This window comes from Staurois parvus, unplaced genomic scaffold, assembly GCF_062004578.1.
Source record: "Staurois parvus isolate SC_StPar_1 unplaced genomic scaffold, SC_StPar_1.0 ptg000536l, whole genome shotgun sequence".
Lineage (NCBI taxonomy): Eukaryota > Metazoa > Chordata > Amphibia > Anura > Ranidae > Staurois > Staurois parvus.
The window spans coordinates 132,182-153,614 of record NW_028318332.1 but is presented as its reverse complement, the minus strand read 5'-3'; the positions used below and the strand labels follow the sequence as shown (position 1 = coordinate 153,614).

Genomic DNA, 21,433 nt, shown 5'->3' with positions numbered 1-21,433 from the left:
TGAATTTTGAACCATTCTTAAGACAGACATAAAGTTTAGGACAAGGCATGGGAGGTCAATATTAGGCAAAAGTCAACTGCAGGGAGACCACAGGCAATACTGGTTACCAGTCCATTGTCCTCTTCATTCCTTTCTGGCCATATCTTCCCCAAACTATACTCAAAATGTCTAGTCTCATCCTCCAAAGTGCAATCTGCCTGTTATTGAATGTACAGTACCTACAGTATATGATCCAAAATAGACTTTTTTGGCAGTCTGGTAATACTGACAAAGTAAATAGGAAGATGCATAATTTGCATTGATTTCCAGCAGCAGCACTAGTTTGCTTATTTGTTACCAGAGGTTGATACTTAAATGCCTAGGTCAAATTTTGCAGCCCCAATATGTGTCTGTTAACTTAATAATAGCTATATGATTAATATGCCTACATATATGGTATTTTTTCTAAGGATAGTTAAGTCTTTTATTTGGTACATTTTGTTTTCTGCTTATTATTTTATTCATTCATTATGATCTTTTAAATTGGCATATATGCTTTAAAAATATCTTACACTTAACAGCTTTCATTTTTGTAACCATGTAACTTTTTTTAATTAATGTATTTTTTTTATTCTAACTTTTTTTTTAACATTCCTTTGCTATAACAGCCAGCTGTGAATGATTGCGTGTCATAGTAAACAAATTATTAAAAACCATGCTAATTGATTCCCAATTGCTAGTCTGTCTGGGCAGCTGTCAGTAACAGCACAGGCACATAGAGTAACTGGCAGTGAGCATGGGCACTCACTGCTTGTTCTCTCGTAGGATATCTTTAAATGTATCTTTAGTATGTGGTTTTGTGCTGGGGAACATTTGTATACCTATCATCAGCATAAAGTAATATATGTTCCATGTGCTTAACCAAATTTGCTAATTTACTGTATTCAAAGATTTATTTGTTCTATGTCATAGCTAATTTAGGTCCAAGTGTAGCATTCTTCCATTAAACTGTATTTAACCACTTGGTCTCCTGCAGATTTTTTTTTTTTATGTTTTTTATTGCCATATGCAAACATATACATATCCAAATATGCATGCATATCAAAATACATTAACAATCCATCCAACAATAGGAGTATTACATTCTTCCAAGATGTATGACATATCTATCATATATTTAATCACTGTTTGGAATTACCAATATACACATATCAAAGTTAAGGATGTGGTGATTAGTATCACAGTGGCATAAAAGCTTTTATGACATCAGTAAAACAGGCAAACAAACAAAAAAAGAAAAAACTGAAAAACTAGCCGGGATAGCACTTTCCCACCCCAAAGAAAAGGAGAAATATACCACATGTCTGAGGATTATCACATCTTTAAACTCCAGATACCGTCCAAGCGCCTCCCCCCCAAACATCCGGTACTGTTTCTCTGGAATCCACCCACCAATACCATATCTTTCTGAATTTTCCAGCACGTCACCTTGCTTCATACATCATCTCATACATTTGAAGATCCACGTTAACCAATTTTTTCCATGCCCTCAAATCCAAAGTATCAGAGTGTATCCAGTGCAACGCTGTCAGCTTTTGTACATAAAAGAATAAAATTCTCAGAAAAAGCTTGGTAGCGTTATTCATTTGTTCATCTTCAAGCACTCCTAAGAGACACACCATGGGGCTACGTACATTGGGCAAGTCAAATGTATCAGAGATAACCGCTGTAACTGCAGACCACAGGGGCCTAACTTTAGAGCATTCCCAAGTAACCTGACACTTATGGCAAACGGCAGTATTCCGTCGGCAGTATTCCGTCGTCCCGTACAATGGAGACACTGGGGTGTATAATACATTTGATGTAGATAACGTAATTGAATCATTTTGTCCCTGGAATAGATAACTGTACTCACATAGGTGGCTAAAACATCATTCCAGTTCTCCATTGACTCTAGGACAATAGCAAACCATCACTCGATTGTGTGATGACACTGCCTTCTGTCTATTAAAGTCAATTCCTCATATTATGCTGATACCAATTTAGTGTGTTGCGTTTGCATGAGAAGGTTTTTGGTCTCTGGAAGATTTACCCCCCTTCATGACCAGGCCATTTTTTGTTATTCAGTACTGCACAACTTTAACTGACAATTGCGAGGTCATACAACACTGCACTCAAATGAAATTTTTATACATTTTTTTCACGCAGATAGAGATTTCTTTTGGTGGTATTTTATCACCTATGGGTTTTTTATTTTTTATTACATAGAAGAAAAAAGACAACTTTGAAAACATTTTTTTTACTTTCTACTATAAAACATATCCCATAAAAAATGTAAAAAAAAAATCAAATATCTTAATACATTTTGGCCAAAATGTATTCTGTTACATGTCTTTGGTAAAATAAAAAATATCCCAATAAGTGTATTATGATTGGTTTGTGTGAAAATTATAGCATCTACAATCTATGGGATGTATACTGGAATTTTTTTTATACTAGTAATGGCAGCGATCAGTAACTTATAACTGGGCTGCGATAGTGCGGAAGACAATCTGACAGAAACTAACACTTTGTGGGAACTAACTGCCATTGACATCACCAGTGTCAATATTACAGTGATCAGTGCTAATAATATGCACTGTCACTGTACTAATGACACTGGCCAGGAAGGGATTAACATCTAGGGCAATCAAGGGGTTAAATGTGTGCCTAACAAGTGTGTGTGTGTGTGTGTGTGTGTGTACTGTATACTGATTTTACTGCGGATCTAGTTGTTTTCATTCCCTGCTTAGCCAGGAATGAAAAACCAACTAGATCCCCTGTCACTGAACACAGCTCTGTGTTATTTACACTCACAGAGCTGTGTTCTGTGATACTCAAAGAAGATTGTGCTGGCGGTCAATCACTGATCGGCATGCGCTGTGACGAATCACAGCACAGACGGGTAGGTGGGCGGGCTTACACCCCCTACCTGGAAATGCAGAATCAAATAATACACGTGATTCTGCACAGAGCAGCAGCCCTGTAGCAGTAGATCTATGGGAGCCAGTTGGCATAAGCCAGCATAGAAAAAATCTCATCCACCCTGCCTTAAGCAGGAGTGTTAGCAAAAACATTAAAGGAAAGAGACAGAAGGCGCCCATCTCAGTGCAGTGATTAAAACTGTATTTAATGGTAAAAGGATTTAAAAAACTCACAAGCATAATAAAAAGACAAGCTCATCTGTGTGCAAGGGGTGACCATTCCTCAACGTCCAGCAGGTATCACCGGTGGCATGGGGGATGTATGCAGGGCTGAGGAAGATGTGTAAAGGCACTGTGGGGATCTATCCTGCAGAGTGATGGTACAGTGAGGCCGATCTGTGACATCTGTACAGGAAGAGACCATGCAACCAGTTTTGAGAGCACCAACGGCAGTGATGTCACCAGAAGAGGTGGATGGTTAGTAGAATCAGGAGACATGGATGTGGGATAGGCAGGCTACGCGCTCGTAGCCTCTAGCTCCTTCTATTGGCCTAATGGTACTGGGAGCAGATACAACTTAAATAGAGGGAGGCGCTGTCAGCGTGGGACAACACCGCCCAGCAAGAATATAAAGGCGCAGTGCCATACAAAGGGAGCATAACTTGTTGAGAACAATAAACAGAATGAATAGAATAACGGATGTATAAATAAACAATATATGAGCACTGATGTTATGAACAAAAAGTAAAAGGGAGTAAATAGAAGATATGTGTACATATGTGTATATATACAATAAATATATTAACAATACGAAATGTGTATGGAACTAAAAATGATAAGAGTCGAACTCCTAAATCAGGATAAACCGTATACAGTGTGAAAAGAATACATTACTAATGTAGCCAAAAAAGATATAATAATAAAAAAGAGAGCTCAGACCTTCTAAAAGGAATCTAAAAATCTTCTGGCCATGTACGCATGTTGGTATAAACATCTATACATGCATTATATAAAGTGAGTTAGTAGGGATGAACAAATGGATATATGCTAAATATCGGCAGGCTATTACAGTATTGTATGTATTTAAATTTCTTCATTAAGCCCTCCTGGGACTAAGGTGCCTAAGGTATAAATCCAATATGTTTCACACTGACAGAGGTGCTTGAAACGTTCTGCCACAGAAGGTAATGTGGGGATGTGTTCGAACAACCACACGAAGAGCCCCGTGGTGGATTTATCATGGTGCTCTGAGTAATGTCTGGGGACACTGTTTATCAGATCCTGTTTCTATGAGGCATCTATGCTCACCAAAATGTTTGCGTAATGTTCTGATGGTCCTCCCTACATAGAATAATCCACTTGGGCATGTCAGACAATAAATCACATATTCATTAGAACAATTGTAAAATTCTTTGATGGAATAAGTTTTCCCTTTTGATGGTTTAAGATTTCTTACCATGCTGATTGAAGGCCATGTGAGGCATAATGCCTTTTTACATTGATACATCCCAACCAAAGGAATCAATGTGGTTTGGCAAAATTGCATTTACCTTTACTTTTGCTTACTATTGGATCAAAAGAGCCAATACTGATGATTAAGGAACAATTGCACAAGGGAGGTCAAATATATCGAGCATGGTGAAATCCTGGCCAAAGAATTCTTGGAAAAAGGATATCCTGCCCCCTTTATACAAGATTAGTTTCAGCATTACCTAGAAATACCAGCCCGTAAGTCCAACAAATTAGTCCTGGAAGAAAACGCACAACCAATCCGTTTCACCACAGAATTTCATATCCAATATAGGAAAATGGAGAATATCCTGTGCAGACACTGGCCTATACTGTTGTAACATCCCTTTTTACATACATCCATTACTGAATGCCCCAAAGTCTCATACCAAAAGGCCAGAAACATCAAACGCCAAATAGCCAGTAGTAAAATTAAACGTATTTCAGATGCAAAGCCGCGTGCCACATTGATTCCTTTGGTTGGGATGTATCAATGTAAAAAGGCATTATTCCTCACATGGCCCTTCAATCAGCATGGTAAGAAAACTTACACCATCACAGGGAAAACTTATTCCATCAAATAATTTTACAATTGTTCTACTGAATATGTGATTTATTGTCTGACATGCCCATGTGGATTATTCTGTGTAGGGAGGACCATCCGAACGTTATGCAAATGTTTTGGTGAGCAAAAATGCCTCATAGAAGCAGGATCTGATAAACATAGTGTCCTCAGACATTACTCAGAACAGGATAAATCCACCACAGGGCTCTCTGTGTGGGTCCTGGAACACATCCCCACATTACATTCTGTGGCAGAATGTTTCAAGCGCATGTGTCAGCGTGAAACATATTGGATTTATACCTTAGGCACCTTAGTCACAGGAGGGCTTAACGAAAAAATTTAAATACATACAATACTGTAATAGCCTGCCGATATTTAGCATATATCCATTTGTTCATCCCTACTAACTCACTTTATATAATGCATGTATACATGTTTATATCAACGTGTACATGGCCAGAAGATTTTTAGATTCCTTTTATAAGGTCTGAGCTCTCTTTTTTATTATTATATCTTTTTTGGCTACATTAGCAATTTTTTCTATTCACACTGTATATAGTTTATCCTGATTATTTACTGTATGAGTTTGACTTTTATCATAATTTTTAGTTCCATGCACATTTCGTATTAATTTTTATTGTATATATACTCATATGTACACATCTTCTATTTACTCCCTTTTACTTTTTGTTCATAACATCAGTGCTCATATACAGTATTGTTTATTTATACATTCATTATTCTATTCATTCTGTTTATTGTTCTCAACAAGTTATGCTCCCTTTGTATGGCACTGAGCCTTTAAATTCTTGCTGGGCGGTGTTGTCCCACGCTGACAGGATCTCCCTCTATTTAAGTTGTATCTGCTTCCAGTACCATTAGGCCAATAGAAGGAGCTAGAGGCTCCAAGCGCGTAGCCTGCCTATCCCACATCTGCGTCAAAGCTGGTTGCGTGGTCTCTTCCTGTACAGACGCCGCTGGCTCGGCCTCACTGTACCATCACTCTGCAGGATAGATCCCCACAGTGCCTTTACACATCTTCATCAGCCCTGCATACATCCCCCATGCCACCGGTGATACCTGCTGGACGTTGATGGTATTGATGTTAAATAGGAGAATTCTTCAAATTAGCTCTCTTAGGCCTGACAGCCCATTTTGCAGTTCCCTAGAAGGGGGTGTCTCTGAAGTCAAGGACCTATGCCCCATTTAGGGAGGGATCGTCGGGCGGATACCTCAACTGGAGCCAAAATCTCTCATAACTCATATTTTGCTCATAACCTTTCCTATGCACAAGTGACTTTCCACCCGTGGGTAGATTATTATGCAGACACATCTGAGGATTGATTAGATATGAATTATAAAATTCTACACTGAATGGTTCACAAGATCTATTTTTCTACATTTCTATGTATTGCAACCATGAAGAGTAACCTACCAAACTGTTCGCCTTCTCGTGGCCAATCTGACGATATGCCTGGTTTTTATGTAAGTCTCTCATATTCCAAGATATGAGACATAGGGGGAAAATGGATTTTTAAAAGTGTTAGCTGTTCCCGCCTTCCTTGGGATGTCTTTGAACTCCTGGAAAGGCTGTGTTATCTTTTTACGAGGTGTTAAATGGCACAGATTCTTTGGACAGCCAAGCCCCAGCTCCCTTGGGGACTTTATACCTCCTAGCCCCCTACTGGGCTCTGGCCTCCTGTGACACTCCTAACACACACACACACACACACACACACACACACACACACACACACACACTCACACACACACACTCAGAGAAGGAGGGGGAAAGTATGAGGGGAGAAAATGGAGATTCTTAACAAAATGGAGGCTGCGTCCTGCCTCTGGTGCACACGTTCGCGACACAGCCCATTCATTTGACTTCACATGCTACAATTGCCCCAGAGAAGCTCCAGAACTTTTTTTTGAGGCAGAGAATGATGTGTTATGACAGGTTGTGGTGCATCTGCTGCACTTGGGGTGCCTTTAACATGTAATGACAACATAAATATGATGCGTGTTTCTGAAACACATAGCAAAGCGTGCCTCTTATGTGCAGTTTGCTATGCATTCGGAAACTCACAGATGTGAGTGGAGCCTCATTGTTCTGTGTAAACGCACCATTTATACTTTCAGGCCCCATTCACATCTTGAGTAGTGGAAGCGCATGGTTTTTGGCTCGTGTTTCCAATGACGCACATAGGGCAGCCCGTTGATTTCAATTGGTTGAGCTACACATGGAAAAGTAGCTCATGGGACATTTTGGCGTAATGTGGGTTGCAAGTTTTTTACTATGCGTTTTGCTGCATTTTTCACTAGTTTTCTCATGTAGCAAAATGTGTGCTTGTCTCTGTGTTTTGTGTGCCATTAACAATTAATGACACTGAAAGCTCAACTAGGTAATTTTAGGTGTATAAATGTGGCGCTAACTGTCATTGCGAGCTTTAAATGTAATTGCCAAATTTTTTTTTTTTCTTTCTTTATAGCTCCGCGAAGGAGTGGTCATTCGGGTCCTGCCACTGAAGTAAACAAAGGTGAGGGTCACTGGGTAATGTTACTGGGTGACCCTGCCCCCTTGTTTACTTTAGCCGCAGGGTGAATAACAGCTCCTTCTTAGCACTATAAAACAAAGGGAAAAAGGATTAGCCTATTACATTTAAAGCCTGCAATGACAGTGCCGGCAAGTGAAGGAGTCTGTATACACTTCTCCCTCACTGTATACATAAATAATGCAATTGTTGCGGTGCCGACATAAAAACCAGTAATTGAGCTACACATGTTACATATCACCGCACATGCCAGAGTGAGATCAATATTTTTAGCACCAGAGCTTATGGGTAACACTAAACTGATGACCTGTAGAGGCTTTTAAAGCATCACCTATGGAAAATATAGGGTTTTGACATTTTTTCGCTGTTTCATGGTTGCACGCAGTTTTAATGCTTGACATGTCTGGTATCCATTTACACGGTGCAACGTCATCTTTTAGATTTTACAAAAAAATTTAGTAAACTATTGTGCTCGCGTGCCCTAAAATTAACTTTAGTGTATTTTTTACTGAAATTTTATAAACCGTTGTGTTAATATCATGTAACATAAAAAAATTGTAACTGCCACAAATTTACTCTCTAGGTGTCTGCTTTCAGAAAATATATAATGTTTAGTTTAAGTAATGTTCAGGTCTAAAATTATTTTTTAATCATGTAAAGCAAAAATGGCTCTGGGACTCAAGTGGTTAAGTAGATAGAAAAACAAAGTAAAATTGATGTAAACTGATGTAAATTGATCTGTTTCTTTCTTTAAAAAACATGACTGAACTAATTAAATGAATGATCCGCAAGTGTGAAAGGGGACTTGCTGTTTTTCTGTCCTAAATCTACATACCAGCAAGCAATGAAGCTTTCTAAGAAATTCAGCAAGGGCTAAGGTATGGCCTGTTCTCGAAATCAAAGAAAGCTTTTATTTTTCTGCAACTGAGGTCTATTAATGGTATATTGGTATAAAGAGGAGCTGGAATTTTGAAAAACAAAAAGGTGAATTTTGCCTTTAAATATTGTTCTAATTGTTTTTTCCTATGGTTTGCTATTTATATGTCTGTTTATTTCTTTACACAGAGAGAAAAGTTTATAAAACTATTGGATCAGTTGCACAACTCCCTCCGAATAGATCTTTCTAAATACAGGGTAAGCGTAACAAGTTGTTGATGATCTCCAAGCATTAATTGCAGGTGACAATTACTCTAATAATATGCTATGATCTGACTATTCAACATGTCAAAGTACATTTTGCTTTTATATCAATGTATTATGTTTGGATGGTTGAACATTTCATGATCCTTTCTGTGTAAAATAATAACTGCAAAATGATGAAGTAGGTGTTTTCATCCATATATCTCCTAGTTAATGCACATTTCAAATTTTGTTAAGATTGATTTTCTAGCCTTGCAGTGACCATTAGAACACAGAAACAGATTTTGTATAAAGATTAGTCCATCTGCAAAAGTCTAAAAATAACAGAGGAGATGCCAGCTTAATGTTTTTTTCCATTAAAGTTATAGTGTCTGTACAGAAAAAAATAGATTGATATAGAAAAAGGTGGTTCCAGTGTTACTGAGTGTCTCTACACAACTTTTCTTTTGTGCCACAGATCCACTTTGATAAAACCATAAGGCTTGGGCTAGTGATTGAAATGCCTTTTAGTGTAAGGAAACAATTTGAATTTTAGCATGATTACTATTAATCAGATTCAGAAATGTTGTTACTTTTTCATTTACCATAGCTAAGGGTAATCAAAATTCAGCTTTAATTGTTATGGATACTATAAATGGGACCTTGCAGTCTAGAAATAACATATTTTAACTTTAATATTACTTGCTGTCGCTGCCTGGTCTTCTGTTCTTCTTATGTATATTGTGGTCTGGAGCTGCCATATGAAATGATCCTCAGACTACACAGAGCAGTGATGGTAAACTTGAAATGTGCCCCCATTACCTCCAGAGGGTTACACAATAGTAGTCTGCTTTAATCTGTGCATTGCATCAAATTGGGCAACCAATTTAAACTGAACAGGTTGTAAAGCATTTCAATGCTACATTTTTTGCAATGCACGCTGAAAAGAGAGTTGCAATAAAATAAGCTCCATCATTAGTGTCAGTGGCTGTTATCAAAACCCCAATCTTTGTTGTCACTGGATGCATTAATAATCCCCAGTATTGGTGTCAGTGGTTGCACACAGAGAGCCGATGTGCCGCTGTTTTTTAGCACAAGGGACATAGAGATCACAGTTTGAAGTCACTTACATATCCTTGATACTGCTTTAAGATCCTGCACTCCTTTCTGTAGGTGGCATATTAGGCTTTAGCGGTGATGCAGAAGGTGAAAGAGGATGTTAGTAACTTAGTTGCTCTATGAATGCCTATCTTCATCAGGAAAGCAGATGTCTAATAGGATGCTAGTGCCTAGATTATTTATTTATTTATTTATTTATCGAGTTTATATAGCGCCAAAGGGTTTGCTCAGCGCTGTACAATAGAGGGGGGACAATACATGAAACAGTACAGTAACATCAAACAGCACACAAGGGGTAAGAGGGCCCTACTCTTTCGAGCTTACAATCTAGGAGGGAGGGGGTAGAGGTACAGGAGGAAATGGCTGTGGGGGATGGAGTGGAAGGAGGAGGGAAGGGCAGCGGCTGTTAGGTGAGGGTGGGGTAGGCTTCCCTGAAGAGGTGGGTTTTCAGGGAGCGCCTGAAGGTGAGGAGGGAAGGTGACAGTCTGATGGGTTGGGGTAGTGAGTTCCAGAGGATGGGGGAGGATCAGCCTTTCTCAACCAGGGTGCCCAGGCACCCTGGGGTGCCTTGAGGTTTCTTCAGGGGTGCCTTGGCAAAATGTCTAAAAATTGCATAAAAACTTGTTTACAAGCCAGCAGACAGAACAAGCCTGCCTTTTTGTTACACAAAGCCACAGGTTTTCATTGTGCGCCATTACAACCTTCTAGCTGCCGGCGTCCTGACAATCAATGGCATCATCAGTTGATAAGGAGGATGTCAGCTGCCTGCACAGCATCCTAGTTTTACCCTCCCCTACCCTTCTCCATCAGTGCTGGGGTCACATTAGCTCAGTGATGAAGAAAAACTGAGGGAGAATAGAAACACTGGAATACTACTTAGTGCGCAAAAGTCTATTTGCTTTGGAAGAATAAATCACCTCTAATTTTGGGTGTCCTACATGTGTGGATAAAACTATTAGAATATTTTTTCACATTTTAGAATGCGGTGCCCTTTTAAAATTGTGGAGGTATCTAATTTTAGAATTGGGTGCCTCCAGACTGTCCATAATTTTTAAGGGTGCCTTGACTGAAAAAAGGTTGAGAAATACTGGCCTAGATTGACCTCCATGGCCATCTTTAGTGAGGGCAGAGATTATTTAAGATGCTGGTTCCCTCAGATAGAGCACATGTTGAAAGTGGTGAGTGTATGGACAGGTTCCCCGCCTGTCAGGGAAAGTGTTGAGAGTTAGGGAGAGGTTCCAGAGGAGTAGGGACAGTGTAGGAATTTAAGACGATCCTCTGTTTAAAGAAGCCTTGTGTTTGAATGTGGACTGATCAGGCCACATTCCCGCTCCTCATTGCAGAAACTGTCGGTATCATCCGAAGTTACCAGATATCTACTACAGTTTCCATAAGTGGCTCAGAACGGCTATGCCTACCCACTGGGTCTGGTTGTACCTTTTTGGAACTTTATGTGAATACACTATTGTCATGCACCTAAGGCTACTTTCACACTGATCTGCCGCAAAAATGCATAGGCATTTTTACCACGCTTTAGCCGTACTTTCTAAGCATTTCTAAAGGACACGTGACTTAAAAACTGCACCAACAACGCTTCTCAGAGGCATTTTTGAGGCGCTTTTCAGGCTTTTTTTGGTATTTCCCATTTAATTTATTTGGGTAGAGGTATTTTTGGGGCCTTTGTTTTAACTCACCAAACATGCCCCTAAGATGTTGCAAGCAGGAGTTTTTACACCGCACCGCAAGCGCAACTCCTCAATGTGAAAGTAGCCTTAGACTTCAGACCTGCAGAGCTGAAATTTCAGCCAGGAATTGAGATGAGAGACCAGCATGTCTAGACTGTTAACATTTTCATTGTTGAATCGAAATCACCAAGGTGCAATCTGAAGGGAAAGGCCTTTGGCACCAGTATATAACACATTTCATTTGCTTAACAGAGCTGAGTAAGCAGTATGGATTATGCTGTTAAAATGTTGCTTTTTATGTAAGTTCTACTTCAAACCCTAAAATCCAATTTCTGATTGGTTGTAGTGAATTACTGCACCCAATTGCACTTTTTAAATGCTAACATAAACTGAGAGATCAGCCAAAGAAATGTGTGCTTTAGCAATTGGTATATATATACTTTTCAGATATTAAAGTTCTGTTCAGTAGTGAGAGAGATACCATTTCCTATAGTTTTTATGTTAAATCCAAACCCAAACGTAAAATATTGCAGCTTACAATTAGAATGTGGTGGCTGCATTGGTTTTCTTTTTTAGGCTTTTTTCCCCTCTGGGTATCTGGCCAGTAGCACACTTCCTGTATTAGAGTACCTACACTCTGGATGGAGAAGCACAGGGGACACCTTTAGACAGCAGCATTGTTATTCTGGGGGGAGGGTAGTGTAGAGCATTCCCATAGATGATTAATTTTTTTTTTGTTCAACCAGCAGCTTAATGGAAAGAAAAATGAGGTGGATAGGAGAATCCTCCTGCTGTGCCTTTGTATTCTGACAGCAGAGAGAGTACTCCGCTGTCAGAATTCACTGATCAGCGGTGCCGACTTTAGCTGTGGAGCTGATCAAGTGGCAAAAATTTGACCCTGCCCATACATGGATTGGAATTCAGCTGATTCAGCAGTGAATTTCGATTCTTTACACAGATACACAGTTAAAGCAACAGGTTTTTATTTCCTTTTGGGATAAAGATATTACATTAAAAAAAAATAAAAGCTGATCAATGCAAGCACCCCTGTCACTGGTAAATGATTTGTTTTAACCCTCTAAATGCTACATCTGCAGGACAGCTTGTTCTGTTGAAAAACAGCAGACCTACCGGCTGGATCACCAGGTGGAAATAAGGTAAAGAAAGCCCAAAAAAAGAAAACTAATGCAGCCACCACATCTAAAAATTGGTAAGCTGCAATATAAAAAAAAGTTTGCTTTTGAATTTAATACTGCTTTAGACCAAAGTTCAATTTATGAGTTATATTGAATATACATTATATTGAGATAAGTATGTGGATGCCTGCTTTTACACGCACAAGAACTTTAATTCCATACCAGTCTTAATCTGTAGGGTTCAATATTGAGTTGGCCCACCATTTGCCACTATAACAGCTTCAGCTCTTCTGGGAAGGCTGTCCACAAGGTTTAGGAGTGTGTCTATGGGAATGTTTGACCATTCTGCCAGAAGCACATTTGTGAAGTCAGGCACTGATGTCAGGTGAGAAGGCCTGGCTTGCAGTCTCTGCTCTAATTTATCCCAAAGGTGCTCTATTGGGTTGAGATCAGGACCCTGTGCAGGCCAGTCAAGTTCCTCCACCCAAAACTCTCTCATCCATGTCTTTATGGACCTTGCTTTGTGCACTGGTGCGCAGTCATGTTGGAACAGGAAGGGGCTATCCCCAAACTGTTCCCACAAAGTTTGGAGCATGAAATTGTCCAAAATGTTTTGGTATGCTGATACCTTAAGCGTTCCCTTTACTGGAACCAAGCCCAACCCCTGAAAAACAACCTCACATAATCTCCCTTCCACCAAACTTTATACTTGGCACAATGCAGTCAGGCAAGTACTGTTCCCCTGGCAACCACCAAACCCAGACATGTCCATTGGATTGCCAGAAAGAGAAGGGTCATTTGTCACTTCAGAAAACATGTCTTTACTGCTCTAGAGTCCAGTGGTGGTGTGCTTTACACCACTGCATCCAACTCTTTGCATTGCACTTGGTGATGTAGTGCTTGGATGCAGCTGCTCGGCCATTGAAACCCATTCCATGAAGCTCTCTACACACTGTTGTGCTAATCTGAAGGCCACTTGAAGTTTGGAAGTCTTTAGCTATTGACTCTGCAGACAGTTGGCAACTTCTGTGCGCTTCAGCCCCGCTGTCATTTTACGCGACCTACCACTTCGTGACTGAGTTGCTGTTGTTCCCAGTTGCTTCCACTTTGTTATAATTCCACTAACAGTTGACCGTGGAATATTTAGTAGCAAGAAAATTTCACGGATGGACTTATTGCACAGGTGGCAACCTATCACACTTGAATCCACTGAGCTCCTGAGAGTGACCCATTCTTTCACAAATGTTTTTAGAAACAGTCTGCATGCCTAGGTGCTTGATTTTATACATTTGTGGCCATGGAGGTGATTGGAACACCTGAATCCAATTATTTGGATATGCTTTTTGCAATATAGTGTATATTGTACAGGGTGCCAATGAGGGCTCATTGATGGTAAATATGTGTCACCATTGTTTTTTTTGTTGTGGTCCCTTTAAGGGGGACAACAAGAGAGGCATCTGCTCAGGATTAATCCAACTGTGAGAAAGACCTGAAAAGTGCAGGAAGCAGTCAGCAGGGGTCTGGGAGGTGTTTTGCGCAGCCAAACACATTGTGCTGTTAGCTGCCTTTTGCTGAGCCTCTGCTTGGCTCTATCACCTTTCCAGGACCCTGAGAGCAGGTGGGAACTGTAAACCCTGTTGTTGGACCACTCTCCACTGGTGGTGAGCCAAATCTTTGTTTTGTACTAGAAGTGTAAAGACCGGTTTGTTTGCTTTCTACTGAAGAAAAGTTACTTGGTTTTGCTGTTTGAACACTGCTTTAAAAAGCCTTCTGGCTGGTGATACTGGGCTTCCTCATTATAATCAGCAGAATGCTTATGGAAAGCAACAAGACATTGCCTTAGTTAAACTTTTTTGATTGATGTCACTGTTTTCTCTTAAATAAAGCTGACACAAAAGGCTGTATGGTGGCATAGGCCTAATATATGGCAAAACTGTAGCATCTAGCAGTTCCAATATAATGTAATACATTACAATCATTCTGAAGATGTCATCCCCTTGTTAGTTCATTACCTGGTACTGGCTTATATTTTGGTTGAAAAAAATGTCTCTTGCCAAATTGTCTGGCTGCTGAATGATAATCCTGGCACTAGCCTTGGGAGAGATTCAGGAAAACATTTCCTGTCACTAAAAAACAAGCACTACCTGGCCTGTAAATGTTTACAGAAATGGAGGTGAGCTAGTGGCTGCACTGTTGCATACAGTATACATACAGTATAATACAAATCCAAAACTGGCACTCACAGGTCCTGAAAAGGTGATAGAAAAAAAACCAGCAGCATACTTATTGTCCACTTTAATTGAAACTCAGTCCATCTTTCTCAAGACACTACAACCTGGAAGTGAACAGACCAATAAACCCAAAGACCCAACCACCACCAACACCCACTAATGATGACATCACATAGTGCAAGAGTAAAAAAGACACATACAGGGTAGAGGTCAAGTCAAAATCACAAGAAAACCACAATAGTCAATCAAAAAAGCAACATATACAACATTCTAGTTTAAATACAGCTATCTAGAAATAGCTTGTGAATACAAATGGCAAATTACAGAAAAAGTGGAAAAAACAAAGCATATTATAAACACTCATAAGATGGCCACCATTGCACATGGCAAACACCCGGCAGGAATGGACAACCCATAATTAGTAACTCCTCAATTATAAATAAAAATAAAACAACCCCTCAAAACAAATAAATGTAAAAATCTGCAATTGCAATCATATTTCAATCATATGTGAACAAAATCCCAAATTTGTGAATAAATGACAGTTTTATAAATACATGAATATCAAAGCCCTCCAATTCAGTCATTTAATAAAACAAAGTCCAAAATATTAGCAGAATCACCACAATGCTGAAATCAGTGTATCCTTATATCAAAGTGAAACCCCTACTGATGAAGTCCTGCCCTAGACATAACACATATAGGGGATAAAGCCACATTCATGTCATCATCCCGTGGTTATCTTACAAGCAGCTGTAGCCACTTGTGCCAGCACTATGTTAATGTAATATCCTGTGGTTTTTTTTTTATTTATTTATTTATATATATGTCGGCAGTAAATGAACAAATCTCCATTCTTGGAGGTGCTGAGAGATGCAAGCCTGGTATCATCAGAGGAATAACCACCGAAGGGGACAAGTGCATTATAACCTTCCTGTTCACATATGTGTGGCACTTGAGGTTTTATTTTGATATAAGGATACACCACTTTGAACGCCATAGTGATTCTGCTAATATTTTGGCCTTTGTTTTATTATTTGATTGAATTGGAGGACTTTTATATACATTTATTCATTAAACTGTCATTTATTCACACATTTTGAATTTTTTTCACAAATGATTTAAATATGATTGTAATTGCAGATTTTTACATTTGTTTTTGATATTTGAGGGGTTGCATTGACTGGATATACATTAATTCATGGATACTATATATCGCTAACTAATATGAACATAATTTGTGCATGAATCAGGGTGCCAAAAGTGCCAATAGGTAGTCACCTGAAAGTTGCAAGGGATCATAGAAAGCAATTGAGACTTAGCTGTTCATTAAGCCCCTTAGGTGCCAAAGCTTGTAATTCATGGATCCATCAGCTCTCCCTTTGTAACAGCAAGCGATGGTGGTAACCCCTTCGGTAAGGGCGGGGCATGGTCATTGAGCATACACTTTGAATCTGGCATCAAATTATTCTGTTCCAAAAAGTGACGTGTCACCAGTTGGTTAGTAGTCCGGAAAGCAATTGCCTGCTGGATGGAAGATCTGTGGTTGTTGATCTGATGCCTAAAACAGGTGATAGTGTTGCCTTTATAGCACAGACTGCAGGGACAGCAAAGCAAGTATAATACGTATTTTTATGTACAAGAAAGTGTGGGATTGACATACACGTAGTAGTTAATCCTATTTTGACTGGAAGGGAAAAGTACATGTGTTTTAACAACATAACTGAGCGCCGAAAAGTATAACTTATTTTAATGGCTACAGAGCTGTCAGTGGTGGCTAGATGGGATTTGAATTTGCAGCAATGCAAGGTTTGCCACAAACTCTTGTGTTGACGGTTTGCAAGCAGATGAACAAAATTACCAGATTTTGGCCTGTACACCCATGCAAACTGCTGACTAAAATCATTACTTTAGTAGTGGTATTACTACTCCCACTAAATGAATAATTTCTCCATGTGTAGGCCAGAAGCTTCCTTGTATGCATGGACACAAATGTTGGCACAGTATCATTAGTTGCTAGGATGACAGCTGCCAGCATCCTAGCTACCATTATACCTCCTGGCTTCTTTGTAAACATGCCAGTGGAGATCCCAGGTAATGTCATTGACCAAATATGCTCATGATAATTGGTCAATGATCATCACCAGCAGGCTTATCGATATTCCGCAGCAAGCTGTCAATTGTGATGAGAATGTGATGGAAGCAGGATCGTCATACATGGGTCATTGTGTTTGTGTCAGTAGATCATCTGGGATATCTGATGTGGATCTACAATGCTGCATGACATCATTTATGATAGATGTACAGTGTCCTTTTTTTTTTTAATGAAATACTTTGACACAGTGTGGGTTAATTTATTTACTCTTTACTCTCTCTTACTATTTTTTGTGTGTGACCCAGGGTACTGTGAACCCTTTACTCAATCATATTGGGTGATAGATATCTGGGAAGCCCCCCAGATTTCTACATCCCTCATCATGGGGTCAAGTACTGTGTACCCCTTACTCATTCACATGGTGTAGGGCAACTCTTTACCAATATGGGGCACCCAGTTAAGAGAGCTTCCAGTTTCCGATAACTGCCTTGCCCCTGGTTCACAATAAACCACTGTACCATGCTTGTAAGAAAGAGGACCTTGTCCTCATCAACATCGGAACAAAGTGTTTTGCTAGGGGGACCCCCTTGGGCACTTAGCCAGTTAAGGGCATGTGAGCTGGTATGATTCTGGAGGAGAGTAGCAGGCTCATCCCACCTTTACTGTCCTGCCAAGCTACACTCCAGATAAAGGACTGTGGATGTTTGGGAGGGACCCCATGCATTTCTTCTTGATTTTTGCATGGGGTTCCTCCTTAAAATCAATACCAGACCTAAAGTGTTTGGGTGGGATCCCATGCTGTTTTATTTCTTTGGCCTCTTTCTGTGCAGCTCCCCTAAAACAAATTCCTAGCAAACCTGAAGGGACTGGCATACATTATGGGTGAAACCCAAGTTATTTTTTGTGGGGTCACAATTCTTTATCTATAAGAGACATTTCACTAAAGGGGCCTGTATAGATGAAAGGGAATCCTTGTTTACAAGCAGAAGTAAAGCAGCTGAAGCTTTAGTTTTGCACCTGTCCTCAAGGCAGTGCTCAGCCTCAACACGACAATCCATTGCCTAAAAAACAAGGTCCAGAACTGATTTTTAACATTTGGCTCCAATTCTCTTCAATGGGGTTCATATTTGGCACAACATAGCAATGGTTTCCAGTTTTTATCTGGATGTTTTATCTGGATGTTTCCATTTGTATACTGCTCTTGAAAACCATGCATGTGATTTTGTTTTAAGAGATCATGCCTTCCAAAAGTGTTATTTCAGCAATAAACTGTATGTATACTTAATGCTGTGGATATTTTTGTATCTTTAATGAATAAAAGAAAATTATTTAGGTACCATATCTCTTTAGTGTTACTGGTTCCCCTGATGATTACGGATTTCACTTGTATCAGCTTAGGCTGCCTTGTCAATAATAATTGTAGCTTAGTGAAAAAAAAAGTAAAGTAAGCTTGTGTTATTTTACCAACAGGATAACTTTCCAGCTGCCAACCCAGAAAGGCTCCAAGACCTGAAATCTACAGTGGACCTGTTAACAAGCATCACCTTTTTCAGAATGAAGGTACAGTCAGTAGCCAATGTCTTTTTAAAGCACATTTTCTGTTGTGCGTCTTACTAGATTTCTTGATATACATGTTTTATGATCCCCTGGTAATTGAAATCTGCTGTACCAGGTACTGGCAGATTAGTTGTGATTCTGACAATTTCATACTATTTTTTCTAAAAAGTAGTGCTTATTTTACCGATCCTACTTATTTTTGTCCCAAATATTCGATTGTTTACACTAAAATACATTTGTTCCCAGACTATGGATATTATAACTGAAGTTTAGTTAACATTTTAGCTACAGCTTCAGTCATATATCTTACCTGTAATTAGGTTTATTCCACATTCTGCTGATTGTTCCTTAGTGTAAAAATATTCTTTTCAGTGATGACAGGTGCTCTTCAAATCTCTATGGGTAATTTCTTCAGGTCTAACATTGAAGTACTGGTGCCCGCCCACCCTCTCCTTTTCTTGCCTCCATTCAGAAAAATCCTTGTATTTTTCTCACTGAATACAGCATGTTCTGTGAATGGGGGAGAAGGTTCCTGTTGCATTCTGTTAGAACAATGTAAGGAGTTTTCTGAATTGAGGAGTGGAAAGAAAGGGGTAGGTGGATGGTACTTCTTCAATGCACTGCAATCTTAGACCCAAGGTAATTACTAATAGTCTCAGAAATTCAACACTGTCAACAGGACCAGGCATTATTGGAGAGCAGATTGCTACGTTAAAGGATAAATTCACCTTTTAACAAAAAATAATGAATACATTTGTTCGCAGTTAAAATATGTGCATTTATTATTTGTTGTTTCTGGAGCCTCTAAAGCAATTGCAGCAGTGATCAGCAGATCGCTGGTGCCATGCAAGTCTCCTGCAGACCTGTAAGTGTATCTGTATGCCCATACAACTTGCAGGTCAGCAGATACTCACCTGACAAGAAGACCCAATGAACTACCACAGCACTCCACAGTGATGTGGTAGTTCATTGAGAACTACAAGCTGACAGCTGCAAAGGTTGCCAGGACTTGTAGTTTTCTCATTCACAGAATACTGTGAATGAGTGATGCGGCTGGCAACATTTTTCTTTAAATTGTCACAATCTTCTCCCCCCACTACCTGTCACAACGGGGAATCATGGGGGTGCAAGGGCATGTCTGTTACACCCTGGGTATGGGTGTAACATGTTACCAAAGGTAAACATATCCTTTAGACCAGGTTCACACTAATGCTGTGCTGGACACTGCATGTAATTCGTACAGGAATCACACCGCAATTCAGTGCAAATTACATGCAATATCTGTGTGGTGCAGTTTGAGCCATACATTTTGTATGGGTCAAATCACATCACATTCACACCAAAAAGGTGCAGGACCCTTTTTTTTTTTTTTTTACCCATGTCCATGCGATTGCTGGCAACTGCACTGTGTTTTACGATCTGTTTTGGGGTGTTATTAATTTAACATTGACACCCGCACCAGATTGCATGTATGCCATGCAATTGCAATGCGGTGCAGGAAAAGCACATAATTCGCAGCATTTCCTGCACTGCATCATTGTGAACCTGGTCTTAAGAGCAATCCGAAAGATGCGGAGTGCACTTCATTACTGGTAAGTTATGTTATTGAAGGTGTAGGCTAAAAAGCTTTAAAGTTTTGAAGCTGAAATAACATAACTTCAGTTTTAAAGTATTTTCATACATTCTTAAACCCTAACCTCTCTAACTGCTTGTACTGTAAAGCATTGTGTTGTCAGCTCAGTGAATATCATCTTTGTAAATTGAATATTCACTTTACTAGGTGAACAATCTATGTTTAGCAAATCAGTTCCAAGAATGAGCCATTTAAAGTCAAGATAAATTTAGTTTTTTCATAAACTATGTATTTCAATTGAATTGAATTCAAGACAAAATACTAAGAAAACAGAACATAAATTTGGTGTTCACCAAATGATATACAGAAAATAACCTCAAATGTTTTCAAATGGTAAAGCTGAAGCATTTACTTCAAGATGTTTCTTACTGCATATTTTTTCATTTTCCTGTTCCTCTAAAGTTTCTCCAGTAAGCTAATCTTATTAATTTCGGAAAAACACTTTTTGTAAAAGTATTGTATCTCTGCAGAGTGTGCCAGGAGTTTTGTTGCTTTTAAAAGATATGTACCCCCAACAGTTGTACATGTGAGTGCATGGCTGTGCTAGATGTGTCATTGTAACATTTGCATTGACTTTCATATTTTTAGATAAAAAGAAGTCTTTTAAAATATATACATTATATCTTCCTTTCACTTAATATTTAAATTGCATCTCTGAAGCTTTTTCTTGGCAAAAAGGCAACCTTTTTATAAAATGTTTTACTACATTTATATATATGGAATAATTCATAATAAACAGTACATCTGGAGGAAAAAAGATTTAATTTCTACATACGGAAAGGCTTCTTCACAGTAAGAGCTGTGAAAATGTAGAACAGACTCCCTCAAGAGCTGGTTCTGGCCAGCTCAGTAGATTGCTTTAAAAAAAGCTTGGATTCTTACCTCAATGCACAAAATATAACTTGATACATATATTTATAGGTATTATCACCAGGGGAAGTTGATCTTGTGAATATCTGATTGCTTCCTGGGGAATCGGAAATACATTTCCCCATACTGGAGCAAATTGGATAATGCTTTATTGTTTGTTTGCTTTTTTTGCCTTCAATTTGTGTGTTTTTAATTTTTCAATTGGTTGAACTAGATGGTATTTTTCAAGCAGAATAACTTTGTAACTATGTAGTTTTATTTATATATATATATATACACATCACATTTTATATTCATTGCTTTATAGATATACCCCTAAATAGTTGTGGTGATGTGAAATTGTTTGAGGGTTTTGTTCTTTAGTGCTTAAAAAATGTAAGTCTTAAGTTTTAATTAATCTGGTTTCAGCTTGTTTTATAT

At 39.0% G+C, this 21,433-nt stretch overlaps 1 protein-coding gene across 1 annotated transcript in view; it reads left to right on the top strand.

Moving 5' to 3' along the window:
* The window catches only part of LOC149451491 (protein unc-13 homolog C-like), a gene marked incomplete at its 3' end in the record, with an annotated part of 532,349 nt that overhangs the window by 385,333 nt on the left and 125,583 nt on the right, over window positions 1-21,433 (top strand). The window contains exons 15-16 of the mRNA XM_089690607.1: window positions 8,634-8,702; window positions 18,424-18,513. Coding sequence (XP_089546733.1) covers window positions 8,634-8,702; window positions 18,424-18,513 — 159 coding nt within the window. The remainder of the gene's footprint in view (window positions 1-8,633; window positions 8,703-18,423; window positions 18,514-21,433) is intronic.